The sequence below is a fragment of the Octodon degus genome, unplaced genomic scaffold (assembly GCF_000260255.1).
Source record: "Octodon degus isolate 3935 unplaced genomic scaffold, OctDeg1.0 scaffold00022, whole genome shotgun sequence".
Taxonomy (NCBI): Eukaryota; Metazoa; Chordata; class Mammalia; order Rodentia; family Octodontidae; genus Octodon; species Octodon degus.
In genome coordinates, this window is record NW_004524598.1 from 14,281,247 (window position 1) to 14,301,719 (window position 20,473).

The 20,473-nt window shown below is 38.0% G+C and overlaps 1 protein-coding gene across 3 annotated transcripts in view; it reads left to right on the forward strand.

Annotated features, from left to right (window-relative positions):
• The window catches only part of Tbx18 (T-box 18), a 28,755-nt gene extending 10,209 nt beyond the window's left edge, over window positions 1–18,546 (forward strand). The window contains exons 5-9 of one of the 3 annotated variants that reach the window (XM_023712023.1): window positions 5,006–5,173; window positions 8,300–8,364; window positions 13,951–14,045; window positions 15,739–15,768; window positions 15,910–18,546. In XM_023712023.1, coding sequence (XP_023567791.1) covers window positions 5,006–5,173; window positions 8,300–8,364; window positions 13,951–14,045; window positions 15,739–15,768; window positions 15,910–16,463 — 912 coding nt within the window. In that variant the 3' untranslated portion in view covers window positions 16,464–18,546. Of the gene's footprint in view, window positions 1–5,005; window positions 5,174–8,299; window positions 8,365–13,950; window positions 14,046–15,738 lie in introns of all 3 variants that reach the window. The other 2 variants (XM_004628247.3, XM_023712024.1) reach the window with 2 other exon arrangements.
• Window positions 18,547–20,473: the final 1,927 nt, after the last annotated feature.

Sequence of the window (20,473 nt, forward strand, 5' to 3'; positions counted from 1 at the left end):
AATGGACATTCATCTGTATCCCCTTTTTTTGTTTAGTTCCGTTTTTTGAATATTATAGGTGTGTTAACTCAGCAAAATATTCTAGAAGAGTCCAGTAGTCCGTAATAGTATTGGGTCTTCCACTTTCTGACTAGTCTTTGAATGTTATTAAGACTGTAGGAAAGATCCTTGGGGAATCTGTGTCTAGCTTTATTCTGGCTTTTATGCAAACCAAGACTGGCTCTTGGGCTACCCAGATGCCGATGCGAGGGTGCTTTCTCATCATCATGTGGATGTTTGTTGTGCACCTGGAATTTGCCAATGTGGATTCCATTTTCCTGAAAAATTAAAAGGCAGGTAACAGTGCATCTTAAAGCTCCCATTGCTGGGATACTTGGAAAGGAGTACAGTAGTCGGAGGCCTGGGCGTGGACTTGTACTCATAGCTGTTGAGAACTGGAGGATACAATATCCTCATTCTCTCTGTTTCTCCTTGAAAGCAAGGTAGTTGGGGATGCAAGATGTTACGGGGGAGGTTGCAGGAGTTTCCCTAGTGGGAAGAATTTGAAATGGCTTACAGGTAAGACCCATTTGTGACCTTGAGCAAGTCATTACCATTTGGTTTTCTCATGGGCTGTATTAAAATCAGGAACTTCGAGTGAACTGATGAACATATATATTTCTAAGGAATCCTTTGTATACAGCATCACATATAAAATAAGACTGAGGTTATCTACTATAGAGCTTGTGATTTGTTATTACAGCATTGGCCTCTACCATTCTAAGTGAGTTGAATCACCAAATCACCAAAATGCAGCCAGCTAGATTTTTCTTGTCTATTCTTCCTGATCTTTTGCTCTGCTTATTCCAGCATGGAAATTTAAGTCATCTGGAAAATTTCCAGTCAGCAAGGAGTTTCCCTACTGAGCTGGTCTGTAAGACTAGATGCAGCTGCCCATCTGTCAAGTCTCCATCACTTTCCACCCAAGAGATCCAAAATAAAAATGACTAAGCTTCTTTTGACTCAGATCTAGTCTTTAAATTAGAAGCACATGCATTAGACTCTAAAAGAGAAAATGCTGTGTCTGTGGACATAGGTCTGTGCTAGTGGGTAATGCCATTAAAATCTGTTGAAATAGAAATATCATAGAACATGCACACCAGATAATTATTTGAGTTTTGGAGGTGAACATTATTATCGTGATGTTTCTTTATATAAGACCAGTAGTTGTCCTGCCGGGTTCTATTAAATAAGAAAAATAATATTGACTGCTCACTATGGTAAGTGTAATAGTTCATTTGATTTAAAAATCAAACGGTGCTATCTTAGAAAGAACAACTGGCAGTTGCTTAGTATGCCTTAAAAATTTCTTGGGATGCACTAAGTTTCTGTGACAATGTTGAAATTCTGTTATTTGGGCAGGATAATCTTCAAATTACTATTGCCCTTTGTTCCTTAGCATGCAGACATAGGTATATGTCAGCCATTTCTGTGTCCTATTCCAAAATACCCTAACTAAAGTCATTGTTTAGCTGTGGAATGATATGAACAAATAAAATCAAAATGTATGTATCTATATAGCGAAATCTCTATGAGAGAATAGGTTCTTCATAAAAACATGAGCCTTTTCTGCGTTAGTTGCTAGAAAATCCAAATAAATTTGTGTTCTTTCATTCTAAATCTATTTATTCTAATCTGAAATTAGTACACACTTATTTTTACTTGTTGATGTAAATAGGTTTTCTTTAGTTGTTCTTATTCTTGGGATTTGCTTCTGAAATTTATGCTGATTTTCTGTGGGAGCTTGTAAGTTCTGTTTTCTTACCACTGGCATTTTGTTTCTTAACTTAGAGAAGAGAAAAAGAGGTTTCCCTCCAATTCCAGTCCCAGAATATCAAGTGTGTATCAATTTCCTAAAGAGAAAAATTAATTAGGAAATAAAGAAGCAGAGGGAAAATAGTTAAAATTAACAGATAGTATAAAATTTGTCATTTGCTGTTTTATGTTCAGTTTTACAAGAGTAATAAGGTAGAGTTGCTGTTATAATATTAACTCTAAGAAAAAGCTGGGACAATTTATATCACCCACTTTCAGCTGGTGACTGAGACATCGTCTGAAGCTTGCTCATTGATTAGCCTGCCTCTGCAGGCTAAGAGCCATCATTGTGTCTATTTACCTGGGCCCAGCTAAATATAAATAAAATTATAATGAATACACATGAATTTATAATGAAGGCCCATAAAGATGGTGGGCAGAAAATGAGTCCTGGGCGAAAGCAGCTCGTTTCCAAAGCGAGCAGTGAAGATTCAAAAGTCTTATTTCTGTTGACCTCAACTGCTTCCTTTTTAAACTGGGGGACTAATGTCAATATTTTCAGATTTAGAAACACACAGCACAGTGCATATCAATCAGGGAAGCAGCACACCCCTAAATGGAGGGCAGGGAAGAGACCCCTGGTTTCCATCTCTCTGAACCCCCTCCCTTAACTTAATTCTGACAGAAATACTGAAAGATACCCTATCCTATTGAGATATTGAGGCATCTAAGGATATAAACTTAGACTTCCATTATATCTTTTTAAAAGAAGATTTGTAGAAAAAAACAGTTAGGAATTATATATAGAAGAAAAGAGAAACAATTCTGTATGCACTGAACATATGTTTATGGCATAGTGATAGAATTGTGAGCATTCAGTGTTGCTATATGTTTTTCAATTTGTTTTGGTTTTACCTTATTCAGAGCAAGAAATCCTCTTAAATGTACACATACACATAGAGAACAGGAAGTGTTTTGCAACACAGCACTTCTTTTTGTCCTTATATGATTACCATACTCTGTTTCTTACCTTAGTTTAGTAATTCCATTTACTTTTAAAATTTCTGGTTACAGCCCTTTGAACTGATTTCATGAGCCACTAATGGATCATTGAACTCCTGCCCTTGTCTTACACCTGGAAAAACAGTTTCCCGAGGTTTCAGATCCGTGCACGTGGCTGGAGGCGATGGCAGAGGCCGTTGTCCAGCCTTGCGTCTTCTCATACCCGTGCTTCTTCCCAGGAGCTTGTCTGGTCAGCAGGATGACAGAGCATTATTGAGCTGCTGGTCAGTCATTTCTTCCTTCCGCTGATAGAAAGAAAACTTTAGGGTAAAAAGCAAAGTAAAACAAAACAAAAAATCCTGACCACAGCGTTAGTCACTACCAGGAGGAAAAGGCATCCTTCTATGGCAGGAGCTCATTCTCCAGGTACAAGACTTTATGACTTCACTGACCAAGGACTCTGCATTTGGCTCCCTAAATGGCCCACAGCTTGGAAGACCTGAGGCAGGTCACCCATTGTGTTTTCTTGTGACTTTTATTTAAATGTTTCTTCCCTAAATTTCTAACAGCCAAAAACCTGAATTCCAATTTTACAGCTCAGGAAATATATCAATTTTTATTTAATTAAAATTATTTATTTATTCATCTATTTATTTATTTTTGTATTTAGGATGGGGTCTACAGGGCCTACGTGTCTCACTGCGTAGATCAGAGTCATAGTGATTCGCCTGTTTACAGCTTCCCAAGTGCTGGGATTGCACCACCATGCCCAGTTTCATTTGCTGTGTTTCAGTGCAACCCTGGGCCAGGGTGGGCACAGCAGGCCTGGGGATAGAACTCCCGGCCCCTGCGTCTGCCTAAGCAGGCGCTTTAATACGCTGAGCTATTTGGCCGGCCCTAAGATATCAATTTTTAACTAAAATCATTTATTTATACCTGACATCAGAATTCAAGACCAAAATAGAAAACCCCACTGGGTGAGACTCACTGTTGCAGGCATCAAATACATAAAGAAGAAGCAAAAGCTCCCCTAAAATTCCACCATCCAGAGATGATCATACTGTTCATATCTTTGTGTGGGACCCTTTTACTCTTTCAATGTGGGGTCAAATTCATAAACAATTTGGGTGCTGTTTTTATCACTTTACGATTCAAACTTTCCTAAACAGTATTAATAACACTTAAATATCACTGGATTCCATGGTGTAGGTTTTCACTTACCTAACTGCTCATAATAGACACGGACGTGATTTATCGTCCTTACGTTATTCCATGTACATTCTTGCATGGATGTACTTTTGTATCTGACAGTAACTTTTGTATCTGACAAGGTCAGTCAGATCCCCTCAGGATTTACCCTGAAACCCTGTACAGCAGTTTTGGCCCTAGCCATTCAAGGTCAGCGAGGAATTAGGACATAGGAGAACCTGTACTGTAACATCCTGTAACTCGGTGGTGTCCCACATTTTCTGATCAAGGAGATTATGGGGTCATAGAGCAACGGGATTGTTGATGTGGAGTGTGCCTAAGGAGAGTCACCTGGAGAGAAAACATTCTCTCAGGCTTTCACAGAGAGCGAATTGGTCAAGCAATGGCTGTGACTCATCCACATGGCTGACACTGACAAAGCATCTGTGTTCTCAGCTTTTAATATACCTTATTATGAGCAGCAGAACTGGGCAAAGAAGAGACTTTGAGAGCTGCACACACAGTCCAATCCTACACCTCCTTAAAAATAGCCTCCACTCTTAAATGAACATGTAGTCAGTGATAATGGAATAATTTCCACTTAAAAAGAATCTTGAATGCAGATAATTTATATTTAAGAAGGTGTGATGCTGTTTAAATAACTTCCATATCATTTTTAGTTTTACTGGTTCAGACTCTAGTTTCATCTGGCTCGTTATAAATAAAATTATATGAATTTATTATTACATTTAAGCAGTAGAAAAGCTTGATGTTAGGTTTTCTTGTGTACCCAGGGTCTCACTCAAGTAAAAATATTCTTTTATATTGTATATATATTTTACAAATAACTTCTTAGACCCCTCTCTATATATTTTATATATTTTATTAAATTGGGACTTTTGCATCCTTGGAATTGTTAATTTGCAGGAGCAACAATTTATTTTCTATATCAACTATTTAGTCATCATACCAAGAATGAGCAGAGGTTCCTGATTAAATGTTTGTTTTTTCCTCAAAACAGATCATTCTTCATTCCATGCACAAATACCAGCCACGAGTGCACGTCATCCGTAAGGACTGTGGAGATGACCTGTCTCCCATCAAGCCTGTCCCATCTGGGGAGGGAGTGAAAGCCTTCTCCTTCCCAGAAACTGTCTTCACAACTGTTACAGCATATCAGAATCAGCAGGTGTCGTTCTCAACTATTTTCCTTTGCAGACTTTCTAGGGTTAAATAGAAAACTAGCTATGCTTATTGCTGCATCAACACGTCATGAATTACAAAATGTTTGTCACGTATGACATTCAAGGAGTGTAGGGGTGTTTGTGAATATGTAAAAGAAAATGGTTTTTGAAGCACAGTTCTCCACATAAGGGTACTCTAATAGTGACCTCTTCAGACCAAAGGAGACAGGTGTATAAAATATGAAAGGGAAATTGTACTTTAAGGCTCGAGATTGATTGTAAAATTAGCCCATGGAACTATTTCAGAATCGTTCTTGTACAATCAATTTTATGTTCCAAAGAGCATTTTCTGTTTCAAACCATGCTTTAGGTGTGGTACAGAATGGAGTGGACTTTCTAGCCTGAAATACTAGTAGTTGTGCAGTAATTATTTCACAGAGTTGGGAATAATTTGAGTAGTGAATTTTTCTATATGAATAAACATATATTTCTCTAAGTCCTTGCGTGCATGAGTTGGATAAGTATAGAACACAATGCAGTTTTAGCCAATTTTCTTAAGATTGTAGACAGTGTATAGTGAAGGCTGACATGGTACGTGTTACACTTTTGCTTAGGTTTTAGTCATGAGCCAAATTGTATTGGGCCTCCATTGCTGATAGCCTTTACATATATCTGTTAAAAAGTTAAGACTTTTTACCTTCTTTGTTGTGCTTTGTGCTCTGTTAAAGCTTCTCAGGAGCCTCTGATGGGCTTTTCTTTTGGACACAGAAGCCCAGTGCTCCCATTTGTGTGGAGACATCAGTCCCACAGTGGAAGCTGGCCTGTGTCCTACAGTCGTGCTGCCCTCAGTCCTATAAGCTCATGAGGAGGACCGTGGACTATAACTTTTAGACAGTCTAGAGGATAATTAAGATGATATTCTTGAAAGGTATGGGAGGTAGAAAATGAAATTGGCCTTAGAGGAAATTATTGTCTGAGTTGAAAATAGCAGGGCTTTTAGAATGATTTTAACAACCCTAATTCCTCGTCTCTACTTTTCACATACATATATTAGCTGTGCTCACTAATACTTCCTTCTGCCCTATGTGATGTATTAAGTATAGTGCTGCGGGCTTCTGGCATATGTTGAGGCTAATACCATTTAGCGAATATTGTTGAGTCAGTTCAGAGAGTAGAAAAATTAGGAGGGACATTGATAATGATGAAATGAAATAACATTTACTTTTTAATTTTCCAACAGTCATGATAAAGAATTTGTTAAAGAAAGCTGATAAGCAGCCTCACCTCATTCACAATGATTTGGGGCTACAGCCTAGGTCTCTAACACATCTCTACTACTGTTGTCATAGGAAAGTTACTTTTAAAGCCTTCTGTTAAAGGAAACACATAAAATTGGAGTAACATGTACACATACACTTTGATAATTAAATGAGTAGCATGCTTAAAACTTAGTATAGCATACCTAGTCTGCATTTAATAAAGGTGGCAGTGTTAGTAATAAAAATTATGGTGATAGTAATTGTGATATATTTCCATTTACAAAGACACCATTGTGTAAATCTATACTCTTAGAAATAATATTTTAAGTGTTTGAATTATTTAGTATTACCTAAACACTACTGAAAGGAACAGAGAACTGAATTATGATCTGTAAAGGCAGAATTTTTCTTCAATGGTAAAATGGCAGACATGGTGAAGTAATTATCAAATCCTTTCATTATATGTTTTATAATGTAGTTTTGTCCACATACCAAGATGATATCACATGGAACACATGTGTGCACAGGCAGTAGAGGGAAACTGCAGATTTTCTTTGCCATAATGTTAACCAACAGATTTCATCCTTAGTCCAGATGGTCTGATTAGAAATATATTTGTTAATGTTGTAATGTCATTAAGCCAAGAAATTTAAAAAGCGAAGCGTGGTGTACCTCTAAGAAAGCAGACTGTAAATTCCTCTGGAAAATAGTGCTCTGGCAAGAAACAGATGAGAAGCTGTTTGTTAGTGTCAAGTTCAGGATGATTTTTAAATGCAGATGATTAAAACATTTGTAAATCCTATCCTGCACCCAAATATTGAGGTCTTAGTGAGCAAGATGATAGTGGTGAGTCAGCAAACTGGAACTCTAGTTAAAATTGCAAAGTCATTATATATATTAAAGGTATATATTATATATTATGTTATATATTATAATTATATCTATCTATCCCCATTAGAACCTCCAAGAGGTGGTTTTATCTGGTTACATATTACAGACTCACTGTAGTACTGTGACAAAGTTAGGCCTCCACAGATAGAAGGTGAAAGAATAAAACTTTCAGGTGAGAGTCATGAAGATTAAAGGAGAGTCAGAAAAATACAAAAGCAGAAAATTAAATGAGTTGAGATGTTACCTGATTTTGAAGAAGAGAAGACTGCATAGGAGTTTCAAATTTAAGTGTAGAGATAGCTATTAAGTGGAAGTTGTTGGATATTACTTGCTTTTCATCTTCTCTATTTTCAAGAGAAGCAGGATGAAAGCACATTACCAAAGTTGCAGGGAACAACTTCATTTTCAAGGGTATTGTCTACTGTAGGATGGATATTGGCAGATCGTTTAGATTTTCCTCCCCGAGGAGTGTTAAAAATGAATACAACCCTTATGCAGTATGGAGAGCCCAGCACAGTGGCACATACCGGTCATCTCAGTTCTCAGGCAGACTGAGAGATTTAGAAGTTTGAGTCTGGCAATCCTGTCATGAGAGTGGGAGGAAAAGTTCGGAGCGGGAGGGAGAGAGACAGAGACAGGAACAGAGACAGCCACAGAGCAACTGAGAAGAGAGACAGGGAGACTGAATAGCAGAATCTGGAGATGTAGCTCAGTGGTAAACACCCTTGGCTGGGTTCTCTTGTACACTGCAAAATAAAAAAGGTAGGTGTGTATCTTTTTATAGCAAGTGAATATTCTGGATGGTTTCTGAAGTTTTCCTTTAGTAGCTAGAATATTAAAATATGTGGAAAAGGGAAAGAAAACTCCTACAGAGTCTTCTGTCAGTTAATTTTTAAAGTACTTGTAGCTCTGTGGTAATTTCTGTCCTTTAACATAGCATTTAATCTTTATATAAGCTGTGCTTTTTTGTCTATTCTGCAGATTACTCGCCTTAAGATAGACAGAAATCCATTTGCCAAAGGCTTTAGAGACTCTGGAAGAAACAGGTAGGTCCTAATGAAAAACCTGGTTGAGATACACGTATTTGATATTTTATTGTGAATTTCGCTTACCTGCTAAAGAGTTAAATTCATGGACACTATATGGAACTCACTGCTGATGAGAGTTTAAGTTGGCTAATACATGTGCTCCTTGGAGATAAGTTGTTTTTGGAGAGTAACAGTGTGGCCCTAAGGCGAACTCTCGCATGTGCTGCCTGGGTGAAGATGGATGCTCTGTGTTTGCTGCATGCTGTGTCTGAAGCGGTCTTGAAGGACCCTGCCCCAACGTGTCCAGGGGCCTCAGCATTTCAAGCAAATATCCTCGCTGCCTCTGCTATTGGTTTAGAATTTCGAAAGTGATGACACAACTGTCCATTGATTCTTTCTGGAGAGGCCGATGGGGTCTCTTGTTAACTCCAATTTCCAACTGGAATATGAAACTACTTCCTGTTGCCAAAAGGGCTGATGTTCTTTAGTTTCCAAATTTGTCTTGGCTCTGACAACAGTCATACACTTGTTTATTTTTTCTGTGTTGTGTTTTACAGTGTTTGTACTAAGTGGGAGAGCTACAGTAATGAATTCTACTCTATTACGTTTATCAAAAAGCAGATCTTCTAGAATGTATGCCAAGAGTTTTTAAATTGATTGATATAATTCTATTCTACTGCAGTTCAGTGGAACATTTTCTAAAATAACTGTTCATAGCAGAATGTAATAATAGACTAATGTTCTCCAAATGCCTTTTCTGGGTAAGCCTTTTGGCTTCAGTGTTTTTAAAAGCATCTTGTTTTTAAAAAAGAAGTATCTGAAATGTTTTATTACTTTATTTCCCAAATTATTCTAATACTCTTTGAAAACTTAGTATTGATTGAAACTGTCTGTAATAAATCAAAATCTCCAATTATTTTAGAGGTACTTTCATTTGAGATTTTGGAGAAAAAGCAACCAGATAATCATCTAGATTTTTAGTTCTTTCAGCCAAGAGGCAAGGTTGGTGACAGAAACCCTTTTTCAGAATACACTCAGTTGCTGGCAGAAACCTGATGGCATCTTCATATGTGAGAGATTATAAAACACCAATCAGTGTTTAAATGTGTAACAACCAAAATGTAATTAAAATACAAATAGAGTAACCTTCAGTGGAAGGCAGAGGGATCCGAAAGCCTAAACAACAGAAAAGACTTTACTCTGAAATTCTTCACTCTGTAGTAAGATTGGTGGATAGCACCACAAGTTGTCTCCTGCCCTGAAATTTTTTTTATGGACTTGGTTGTCTTTTTTTATGTTACATTAGCTACTGGCTAAATTGATTTGGAGATTTCTGAATTTTTCAGTTTTCAGATTTTTATATTATCTAAAAATTGAATGCAGTTTGAGCCACAGCTTTGGAACGTAAGATCATCACAGAAAACTTTTCCCCAGATTCTTTTTCTACCTTGACAAGTGCTATAAGGGAACTTCTTGTGGCTTGGATTTTATCAGAATAATATTTAACTATTCTCTTGAATTGGTTTCAGTTTATTTCTTTTGAAGCAGAAAACTGATTTGTCAAGACTCAGGAACTCCAGTAGGGCAAATTCAGGTTTTGGATTTACATCAGGAACTGTGGCCACAACACTGCTCCAGTAAAGTCCTTACAGGAGGTCTCACTGCTTCTAACTTGTCAGTTCATTTCTGAAGCAGTACATTCAAAAACATTCTGAAAATATACAGACAGATAGTAACAGCGAATGAATCTTCTACAAGTGCGATAGACGTGCATATGACAAGTTTTCAGGAAGGAGTCTTGATATGACAACATAATCAAAGCACATTTGATTGTTTAAATGTGGTCAGGAAAGAAATGAATAGCATTAGTGAAAAGAAGCTACCAAGGCTACTTGGTATGGTGGAGTGAAAGTGCTAGCTTTGATAGGAATTTTGTTTCTTCCTTTTGTCTGTCTCAGGAATATGTAGATGTACCATGTAATTGTGCTGTTATTATTTATATCCCTTCTCCCCTAAAGTATTAAATGTTCTAGTGAGCACATAGAAAACAATGACATTTTAACATTTTTTATCCAATTATTAGTAGTGTACTACAGATGGAGTGTAGTGTGTCTACATATGGCTGTTTTGCTAGTAAAATAGTTCTAACTTTTGGCTCACAAAATTTGTTCTCACATAGCGTAGGCAAACTTTTCACTGATAACTCTTCAAGGTGAAGCTATCTTTTCTTTAATGAAAGAAGCATTTTCAGGGCACAATGATTACATGTATTGTCCATGTGCAATAGTACATCCTAGTTCTTCTGTTTATTTCTGAATCCCCTCCTCTTTTCCTCCCTTATCTTCTTTCATCTCTTGTTCCTTGGTCCACTTGAAAATAGTTCTCCCTCATCTCAGTCCACTGTCTTCCATTTTTCTCTTGCTCAACACCTATAGACCAGTATACCTTAGTTAGAAAATTTGATCTTAGACATTTTGGCTGAAATATAAAAGACACAAATATGAAGAAAAGAAAATTGGTTTTAACATTTCTAATTTATGTGCTATTTTTCTTGGTGGGGGATGTAGTGGTTTGGGGAATATAGAGGAGCACAATAATTTTTTATGTATTAATGGAGGGAAAATGTTCTAAATGTTCCTTTATCAACTTAGTTCTTCTTTTTTTAAAGCAAAGTATTTTTATTTTTTCTTATGTGAAATAAATAAATTGAACAAGACAAGAAATAAACATGGACATATAATTGTCTAAACTTTATCAAACAATTTTCTTGAATTAAAAATTACCCTTTCCAGCTATTTATGGCTCCACAGTCTTTTATAGGAATCAGTAGCTTCAGCCCTTAAAAGCTCTCCTGTAAGACATTTGCTATGTGAGAGCGAATTTATGTGCTGAAAATAGTTTCATTCTTCAGTTGGGCCTTAGGTTTGACCCTATAAAATGTTTTACTCAGGAAGGTACAAAAATTTCTTCTCTTTAAATACTTCAGGAAAAACATAACCATTTTACTAAATAAACTTGGCCATTTGATAGCATAAATTAGGGCGGTGATAAAATGTGGAAGTTGTTCAAAGGCACCTTGTATAAATTATCGCCCTGGCTGCTCTCCTGCAGGAGGTACCTTTCATCTTTTCTTTAACTAGATGAGAAAAGTCTCCATTACTGGAGAAAATGAAGGCTTTTTAACAAAAGTCCAGATTCAGCTAATAAATATTTTATAACTGTTTCCTGCAAAATATCTGAAATCCTTTCTAGACCTTGCAGTGTGAAATAGCAGCCTCAGGAAAAATATCAGTAGTTCTCAATCAGATCCCTTGTAGATATGCTCCCCTCAAGCCTGTCTTTAAAGCTCAGGGTTATGGATTTGTGATGCTCAATAACTTCTCATGTATTTGGTTTATGGATTTGAAGCGTGGTAAAGTTTATATTGCTGAGGCAAATAATGCAGTGATGCACATTAATTTAGTTCATTTCTGAGTCCAGTGGATGCTTGTTTCTTGCCTTAGTAGGCTTCAAGACTGCTCCATAACTATTTTGGTATCTTTGTTATTTAAATCTACCATTATCAGAACCCATCTATGTGATGATAAAAAGCAGTTTTTAGAAATAAAATTGTATTGTAACATTCTTTTGCATTAAAAAAATTCTAGAAAGGTACAGATTTAGCCTATGTCTAAGTAAACATAGAGCAATTAGCTACACATCACCCAGCATTCATTGATCCAGTATTTTCTTCAACCCACTAATAGCATAGGGCTCTGAGACTGCCTAGACCTACCATCCTGCCCAGAAATCAATACTTTAGTAGTACAGAAAATGTGATCACATGATCTAGTCTTGGATTTGAGTTATAGTTTTACCACCAATTTTAATGTCTGATTTGGAAAGAAAAAAATCACTTAGAATAAAACAAATTTTGAATTTGAAGCTATCTTAGTTTCCCTAGTGTCATCATCACTTTGTAGGAAGCTGGAGTCCAGAAAGTTTGAGAGATTGGCTTAAGGCTGCACAGTTGTTTTAGCGCCTTATAGTCACAGTTCAGTTCTGTTCATCCCAATCTAGTATCCTTACCACTAAATAATCCTTTCTGTAGTACATTTGTTTTGTTGTAAGCCAGTTTCTGTTCTTCTCTTCAGGTAACCCCCATGAAACAGAACAATTCCCTTCTGTGTCCTCCTCTCTCTTTGGCAGCCCCATGGTAGTAGCTGTGTGGGGCTGGAAATGCCTACAGTTGGGAAGATGAGTCAGACCACTGTGTAAATTCATGAGAGGATATACCTGCATACATACTGCCCACTCTGCCATGTGCCACCGTTCTTCCACTGCTAAGAACGGCTAGATGTCCTCCTAAATGCGGACAGAAATCACTAAGTTAATGGAGGCTCCACCCTGCACACTCTAATGTTCAAATTCTGGGTGCAAAACCTTGGCACAAAAGGACAGTAATATGAGACAGTTTCATTTGTGCCAATCACTTCTGCTCTTTGGAGAACTTCATTATTATAGGCGATGTGATTTTGGGGGGATGGTTTCCCTCAGTTTTAGTTCATAGTTTGTGATTTGGAGACACAGGGGGTCTACAGGACATAGAAACTGAGTTCAAGCTATTAGAGTGTCTGGCAGGCACAAGAGGTGTCTGAGTTAGTGTTTGCTACTCCTAGGAAGCAGCCTTTTCCTACATTAGAGTGATGAGTTTAGTGAAAAGCACAGGCCTACCTTCACAAGTTGCTTAGGGCTGAGGTGATTGAGGGGTAAGTGGCGAAAGTCCCCAGCTATCTTGATAATTGAGAATTGTGTGAAGGTCCTGAATCCAAAAACCTAGCTGATTGAGTCATTTGACATAGAAGGGGAAGCCCCTCAATCATTTGTGGCAATAAGGGTCTTATGCACACATTTAGAGTAGTTGCTTTGGTTGTAAAATACGCATGTCATGTAAGTAATCAACTTGCCTCATCTGTTTAATCATATGTTTATTAAGATTGTATGTTGAGGCTTTAAATTAAACTTGATAGCCATGTGAGAGCTCTGTGCCTCTGTACTCCTGGTCACTGCCAGGAGGTAAGGGGAGAGGTCAGTGCTGCCCCCTCCTGGCCCTCTTGTTGCTAGAACGACAGCCTGGCCTGGTCGGCAGTGAATATTGGGCCTTTGAGAGGAAGTTGGTTTTCTTAGGATGGTTTCTCCTCTGAGATGACTGCTGTGGCAGTGAGCGGTGAGCAGAATCGCCTTCTAGGAAAGGCTTTACAGAGGCATGGTTTTGTGGCAAAAGTCCTATGACAGGAAAAGGCCTAATTCCAGACCACAGCAGAGCATTAGGCTCACCGCAGCCAGGATGGACTTTCTTCACCCGGACTCCTTAGCCCAATGGGACAGCTTTTCAGCCCTCAAGTCAGCTTCAGTTTCCAGGATGTTAACAAGCATCTTGTGTGAATTCCTTGCACTTCCCTGTCTGAACCATTTCTTCCTGCCAGTAGCAAGCTTCTAGGGTGCCAGAACTGAGGATTGCTGTCAACACTGGTGGTGTTTTCTGAGATGTTTATTCTGATGAAAGCTCTAACTGCTCCTAACCAGACTTCATTTGTCCACCCTCTCCCTGGTCCTTCCATTTAGAATGGGTTTGGAGGCGTTAGTGGAGTCCTATGCATTCTGGCGACCTTCACTAAGGACTCTTACCTTTGAAGATATCCCTGGGATTCCCAAGCAAGGTAACTCACAAATTCTCCTGGCTCAGTCAGTTCCTGCCTAAAAACTCAGGCATTAATATGCACAAAAATCATTATGCATCCCAGGAAAGGTAACCCCATGCCAGCCTCCTCCTAATACAGATTCTCTCTCTTTCCTTGATAGAATAAGAGTTGGTCGTGAAAAATGGTTGTTGTATTCATAGGTTTAATCTTAGACATTTTAGGTTTTAATATATTTCATGAACTTTCCCTCACCCTTACATCTCAAGAAGATTGGAGGTAAGTGGTGGCTCTGAGACCAGACACACTTCATAAGAAACAGAAGTTCTAGTCCACCTTTGCTTGCTGTTTTTCTTTCCTCAGTAGAATTGTCTGTGGCAATGCCCTCCTATAGGGTCTATGATGAGGTCTGGCATACTCTGGTCGGTCTCTCTCTCTCTCTCTCTCTCTCTCTCTCTCTCTCTCTCTCTCTCTCTCTCTCTCTCTCTCTCGTCCTACTGGGTAAGATTCTCTGTTTGCTCCTACTGCCGGGCTTTTTATCAGAATCCTACCAGCTTCTGCCAGCGAGAAGTTTGTGCTTAGATTACTACCATTGGGATGGGGCGATAGCTTGGTGGTCAAAGAGCCTGCCTTGCAAGTGCAAGGACCTGGGTTCAATCTCTGGTACAGCACACCATGCTGGCCTGGAACCCCAGGTGTGTCGTGCTGACTCCCAAAACTGGGCATGGTGGCACATGCCTATAATTCCAGCACTGGGGAGACTGACACAGGAGGATCATATGAGTCTGAGCTGCATAGTAAGATCCTGTGATTAGTAAACAAATAATTAAATGATTTAAAAGATTAGATTATCATTAGTTCTACTAGGCTGTTAGATTATTTTGATATGCTATATAAAACTCTGTAGCTAGAAAGAGGCCTGGCCCTTGGAATTCTCTTCTCCCTTTAAGTTCTGTTATATTTGCAAAGATCAGTCTGCTGGGAAATCCAGATAAGGGGCGTCATCCACCATCACTGTTATTTGTGAGATTCAAGGTTAACCACTGTCTCTAAGTTTCATAGGTCTGGTAGACCTCAGCTTTTATGTTCAAATGTGATTCACCAACCTCTTTTCTAACATGACATTTTTAAGGAGCTGGGCTATTACTGTACTGTATGGCCAAGACCTGCAGTACCACAGCAACTGATACACATGATTTCTATAAAAGGCCACAGACAAGTTTGAGGCAGAATGTTCCCTTGACCAGTTCAGCTTTTGAGTTACTTCTTTTACTTCTTGAGAAGACATTTGATCCAAAGTAAGTTTTACTGAACAAGAAATCAAAATATGGCTTAAAAAGGCCTTGATTTTACTCTTTGAACAAGATGCAAACTAAGATGAAATTCATACTTTATGAAGTTGTTCATAAAATGAATGTTTGGCAAAAAAAAATTTGAGAAAGCTAAGAAGAAACTGAAAATTCTCTGTGGTAATTTTCCATTATTTTCAACAATATAAAAAGACACAGTTCCCTATAAAGATATGCCTTAAAGCATGGAGATTTATGTTTAAATTATTTCGATCTGAATGCAGTGAAGGAAGCTGAGACCATCCCCTTTTCATCTTTGTAGTACTCTGCTGCCCCTGGTAACAAGCCATGTCTACCACATAGTTACAAAATTAGAAGGAAAAGATAGGTGGGTACTCATTCTTTACATTTCATCTCTTTTATAGGCAATGCCAGCTCTTCCACCTTACTCCAAGGTACTGGGAATGGTATTCCCGCCACCCACCCTCACCTGCTGTCTGGCTCCTCTTGTTCCTCTCCTGCCTTCCATCTGGGGCCCAACACCAGCCAGCTGTGTAGTCTGGCCCCAGCTGACTATTCTGCCTGTGCCCGTTCAGGCCTCACCCTCAACCGATATAGCACATCCTTGGCCGAGACCTACAACAGGCTCACCAACCAGACCAGTGAGACGTTCACCTCGCCGAGGACTCCCTCCTACGTGGGTGTGAGCAGCAGCACCTCCGTGAACATGTCTATGGGTAGCACCGATGGGGACACCTTCAGCTGCCCGCAGTCCAGCTTGTCCATGCAGATCTCCGGAATGTCCCCCCAGCTTCAGTACATCATGCCCTCGCCCTCTAGCAATGCCTTTGCTACTAACCAGACCCATCAGGGTTCCTATAACACTTTCAGGTTACACAGCCCCTGTGCCTTGTATGGATATAATTTCTCTACATCCCCAAAACTGGCTGCCAGTCCTGAGAAAATTGTTTCTTCCCAAGGAAGTTTCTTGGGGTCTTCACCAAGTGGGACCATGACTGATCGACAGATGTTACCCCCTGTGGAAGGAGTGCACCTGCTTAGCAGCGGGGGTCAGCAGAGTTTCTTTGACTCTAGGACCCTAGGAAGCTTAACTCTGTCATCATCTCAAGTGTCTGCACATATGGTCTGACGAAGCCTTTAAGTTAAACTGTATTTGAATCTGTCTAGTGTATTTGCAGTCTTTTTTTTTTTTTTAAACAGTGTGGAAGGAAATTATCTGTAGCTTGTAAAATGTATATGTGATAGCAAAGGAAGGCTCACTACGGTTTTTGACTTTCTCATGGTGAGATTGTAAACTATCTACGTGCATACTGCTACAGATCACATGAAGCCCCTCTCTTCGCCCCTTCCTGCACCCAGTCCCACAGAGTATTAGCACGCATGTAGTGTGTTTAATCAACTTCTTAGACTCTTTTGAAAGCAAAGTAGTAAACTTGAAACTTGACAATGATATGAACCAGATGAAGACTTATAACTTATCAGAAAAGTGGCCTAAACTCTTTGTAACTGAGCTTTTATAACCAGTCTAACTTTAACATAGAGCCTTGTGACTTCTGTAGTTCTTGAACACAGTGTGGGAACCTAAAACGCAAATGCCAACTGAAGTCTTAGTATTGGTTCTGAGGTACTTGGAATATAGATTGGACTTTGCATTCCTGTTTATTCTTATTTACTATAAATATGATTTCAAATCTGTAACATTCGTAACTCCTTATTTCCTAAGGAAGGTGGAAGGGAAATGTGATTTTTTTTTTTTTTTTAGTTTCCATCAGGCAGAAAATGTATATTTCCACTACTTTGGTTTTGGGGTCATTTTATTTAGTTCATTAAATAAGCCACAGAAGAATATCCTATAAACATTCTTAAATTCCATTTTCTAGCACAGGAGGAATATATGAGTAATGGGAAAAAGAAAAAAATTGCTGTCAAATTCTTTGATTCCTATGAAAAATGTTTATCTTGTTAAACACAGAGAAATAATGTTGCCCACTATTCCTTAGGTATTCATGTACTTTGGTTTTTCATTGCGATTTTTTTTTCTTGTACCTTAAAGCCTAACTCATGATCTATGAGTAAGGAAAGCCCTCTAAGCTACTTACTGTATTTATGGCTGGTAACTCCTACAAATTGAAACTTTCCCCCTCCTTAACCTTATCCCTCTGTCTGAGCTTGTCCAAAGCAGACAGGTCTTAGGCCTTTATGGTGTTAAAGCTGCAATGAATTTCTGAGGGTTATCTCCAGCAATCTGTCTTGTGGGGATTGTAGTGAAAGGCCAAAGTCCACTATTATAAAGGCCCTTTTGGAGTACTAACGAGGAAGATACTAATTATGATAAAGAAGCTATAAAACTTTGAACCTCAACAGCATTTTTAACCTCTGAAAATGAAAATAGCATTACTTTTTAAAAGTCCTTCAAATAATATACATATGGTTTATGAGTTCAAAACAAGTGACCAGTAGTACATTATAAGGTAAATCAGAATAGCTAAGCATGCCTAATGAAGTATATTGCCCTTCTGCTGAGAAAATAAGATGATACATTTTCCTGTCAACTGGTTACATTTAATATACTCGACAAGCAAAAGCTGTGTGATTTCCCTTCGCTGCTTAACAATTGTGTTCACCTGTTCCTAGTTTAGGGAAGAAAGGGTGCCGCTCATGACTTGCTTCTTTACTTTAAATGACCACAATTGTTAGATATTTAGGGGAAGATACTGTTTGAAAAGAATTTTCAGGCTCTGACTCTACTTAAACATACTGAAAGTTGTTCTTGTGGATTCTATAAGCAGTTCATCAAGTTAGCGTTGACCCCTGAGATTAGCATGAAGGAGCACGAAGTGTTTGCAATAGACAGAGCTGTGTGAGATTTTATGTATGATGTTAATAGCTTTGACAACAATTTGGGCAAAACTTTGAGTGTGTCTTTTTATAGTCTTAGTTCTTGGTATGCTTAAAGGAGAATCTTTTTCCATCTTGAGAAGTCAAAAAAAGCAATGCTTTATTTTCATATATATTAGTAATCAGAGCAATTTCTTCTTACAGATGATAATTTGAAATGATGCTACAATATGAGTAGAATTTTTATTAATCTTTTTTGGTAAAATTTAGCAATATTGTACAAATGCCATTTCTTTTAGATTTTCCTGTAAATATTAATCACAGTGTCACTTCAAAGACTAACATTCTATTGTTATATTAAATTACATACATTGATAATTATAATTATATATCTGTATTTTATTAAAAAAGTGCCTAAGAAATTATATTAAAGTGTGTTATTAAACCTTTTTATCATTTTGGTGGATAATCATTTTAAGTGTCTATAAATACTGTCCCCCAAAAAAGCACACATGTGCAGACTCCAAAAGCAAATTTGATAGCTCTCAATTACAAAGCAGGGAGAAATGGGCCTGCTGTTCATTTTTCATGTGTTAAATATAATTCTTGGTGTGTTGACCATGTCATTGAAGGTGAAAGCCCTGACAGATGTTGAACACATGAAAATTCTGACGCGAGAGGAGGAGGGCAGGGTGGTATGTTTTGTTTCAGATCCAGGAGACAAAGGCAGAGATACAAGAATGAACTCCTTGCACCGCTGACTGGTGATGACAGATGACTTCTGGCCCCTTGACTGGAAAACATTCCAAGGGACATCCTGATGGGGTGAGGTTGCTGCTATCAAGGGTAGTCACATTCTGAAAATTAACACTTGCTTCCATAGAAGCCCCCTCACAGAGGTCAGCAGCTTTTCACAAGTGGGGCACCCAGTTGCTGACCCCTGATTTCTGGAATGTAGGGGGTCAGAAGACCTTGGTGGCTCCCAGAGGAGGCCCCGTATAATCTATATAAAGAAAGATCACATTCACTATATTGATGAAATTTTGAGAAAAAAAGCCTCACTTTTTAATTGCCAAATAGCTCTTTATCACTCTTCAGATTTAATCCTATCAATAATGACGTATAAAATATGCAGTAGGTTTTGAAACAGATGGAAGTTTGACAGAAGGAGAAAAGGAGTGATTCAGGCAGCCAATTCTGGAAAGAGTTGGTAGGGAAGGAGAAGGCGCAAGAGAACTCGGTCACTAAACTCCACGATTCCCATGAAGTCCTGGTGTGGGGCCATTCAAAATAGTCATTTCATGATATTCTTTCAGTGGTCATGATCGAATTGGTGAATGCTACATGGATGCTCTAGTTGTAAAGTTTGTAAGGAAGCCTTTATTTTAAATATAACGGAAGTGTTGGGTTTCTGCATAAGGAATTTACTGGCTTATAGACATGAACATTTTCCTAAACTTTCTATTAGGAATTAAATAATTTCATTATTGTCATCCATTTTAATCCCATTGATTATTTTGTCTGAAAATAAGTGTTCAGATAAGTTGAGAGTGTGACGAGCGGTTAAATACATGGTTATAGAACTGTAGGAGTAGAAAGCTTAAAAATGAACTATCAGGGTTGGGGAGATGGCTTACCAGTGTGAACACCTGCCTGGCAAGCACAAGGTCCTGAGTTCAATTCCTGATATAGAAAAAAAAAAGAACTATCAATAATAGAGATGAACAAATGATATATATTCAAATAAAAAAATCCAAAAGATGCTTAGCTTAGTATCCCTTTGCATTCTGTTGAATTTTCAGACATTTTCTTTCTGTGGAATTTTCCCAAAGCATCAACACTTTGGGAATTAAGGAAACCACCTTCAAACCATGGATTTCTCAGTCATGATTTGTAGAGAAAATGTAACTATTTTAGGTCTCTTTTTTTGTTTGTTTTGTATATGAAAGGAGAGGCTAGGAAGATATTCTATTATTGCTTTGGTTTCAAATTTGTATGATCTTTGTTTATATACATTAAATTCAAAATGAGGAAGCTAAAATGTACATTGGAATATATGTCTATGTTTGGATATTCATATCTCTATGTTTACAAAGAATATAATAGAGCCATGATAATTTTAAGTTGTTGGATCATTTGAAACTTATTTTTAAATGCAATTATGCTATATTAAGTTACAATATGTTGGAAAAATATATCATTTGAAGGAAACTACAGTTAGTAATTTATTTACTACTTTATAGTGAATGAAAAATTAAGAAAATTTCCTGTTCATGATGCTCTTAATGTCATGGTATAGAT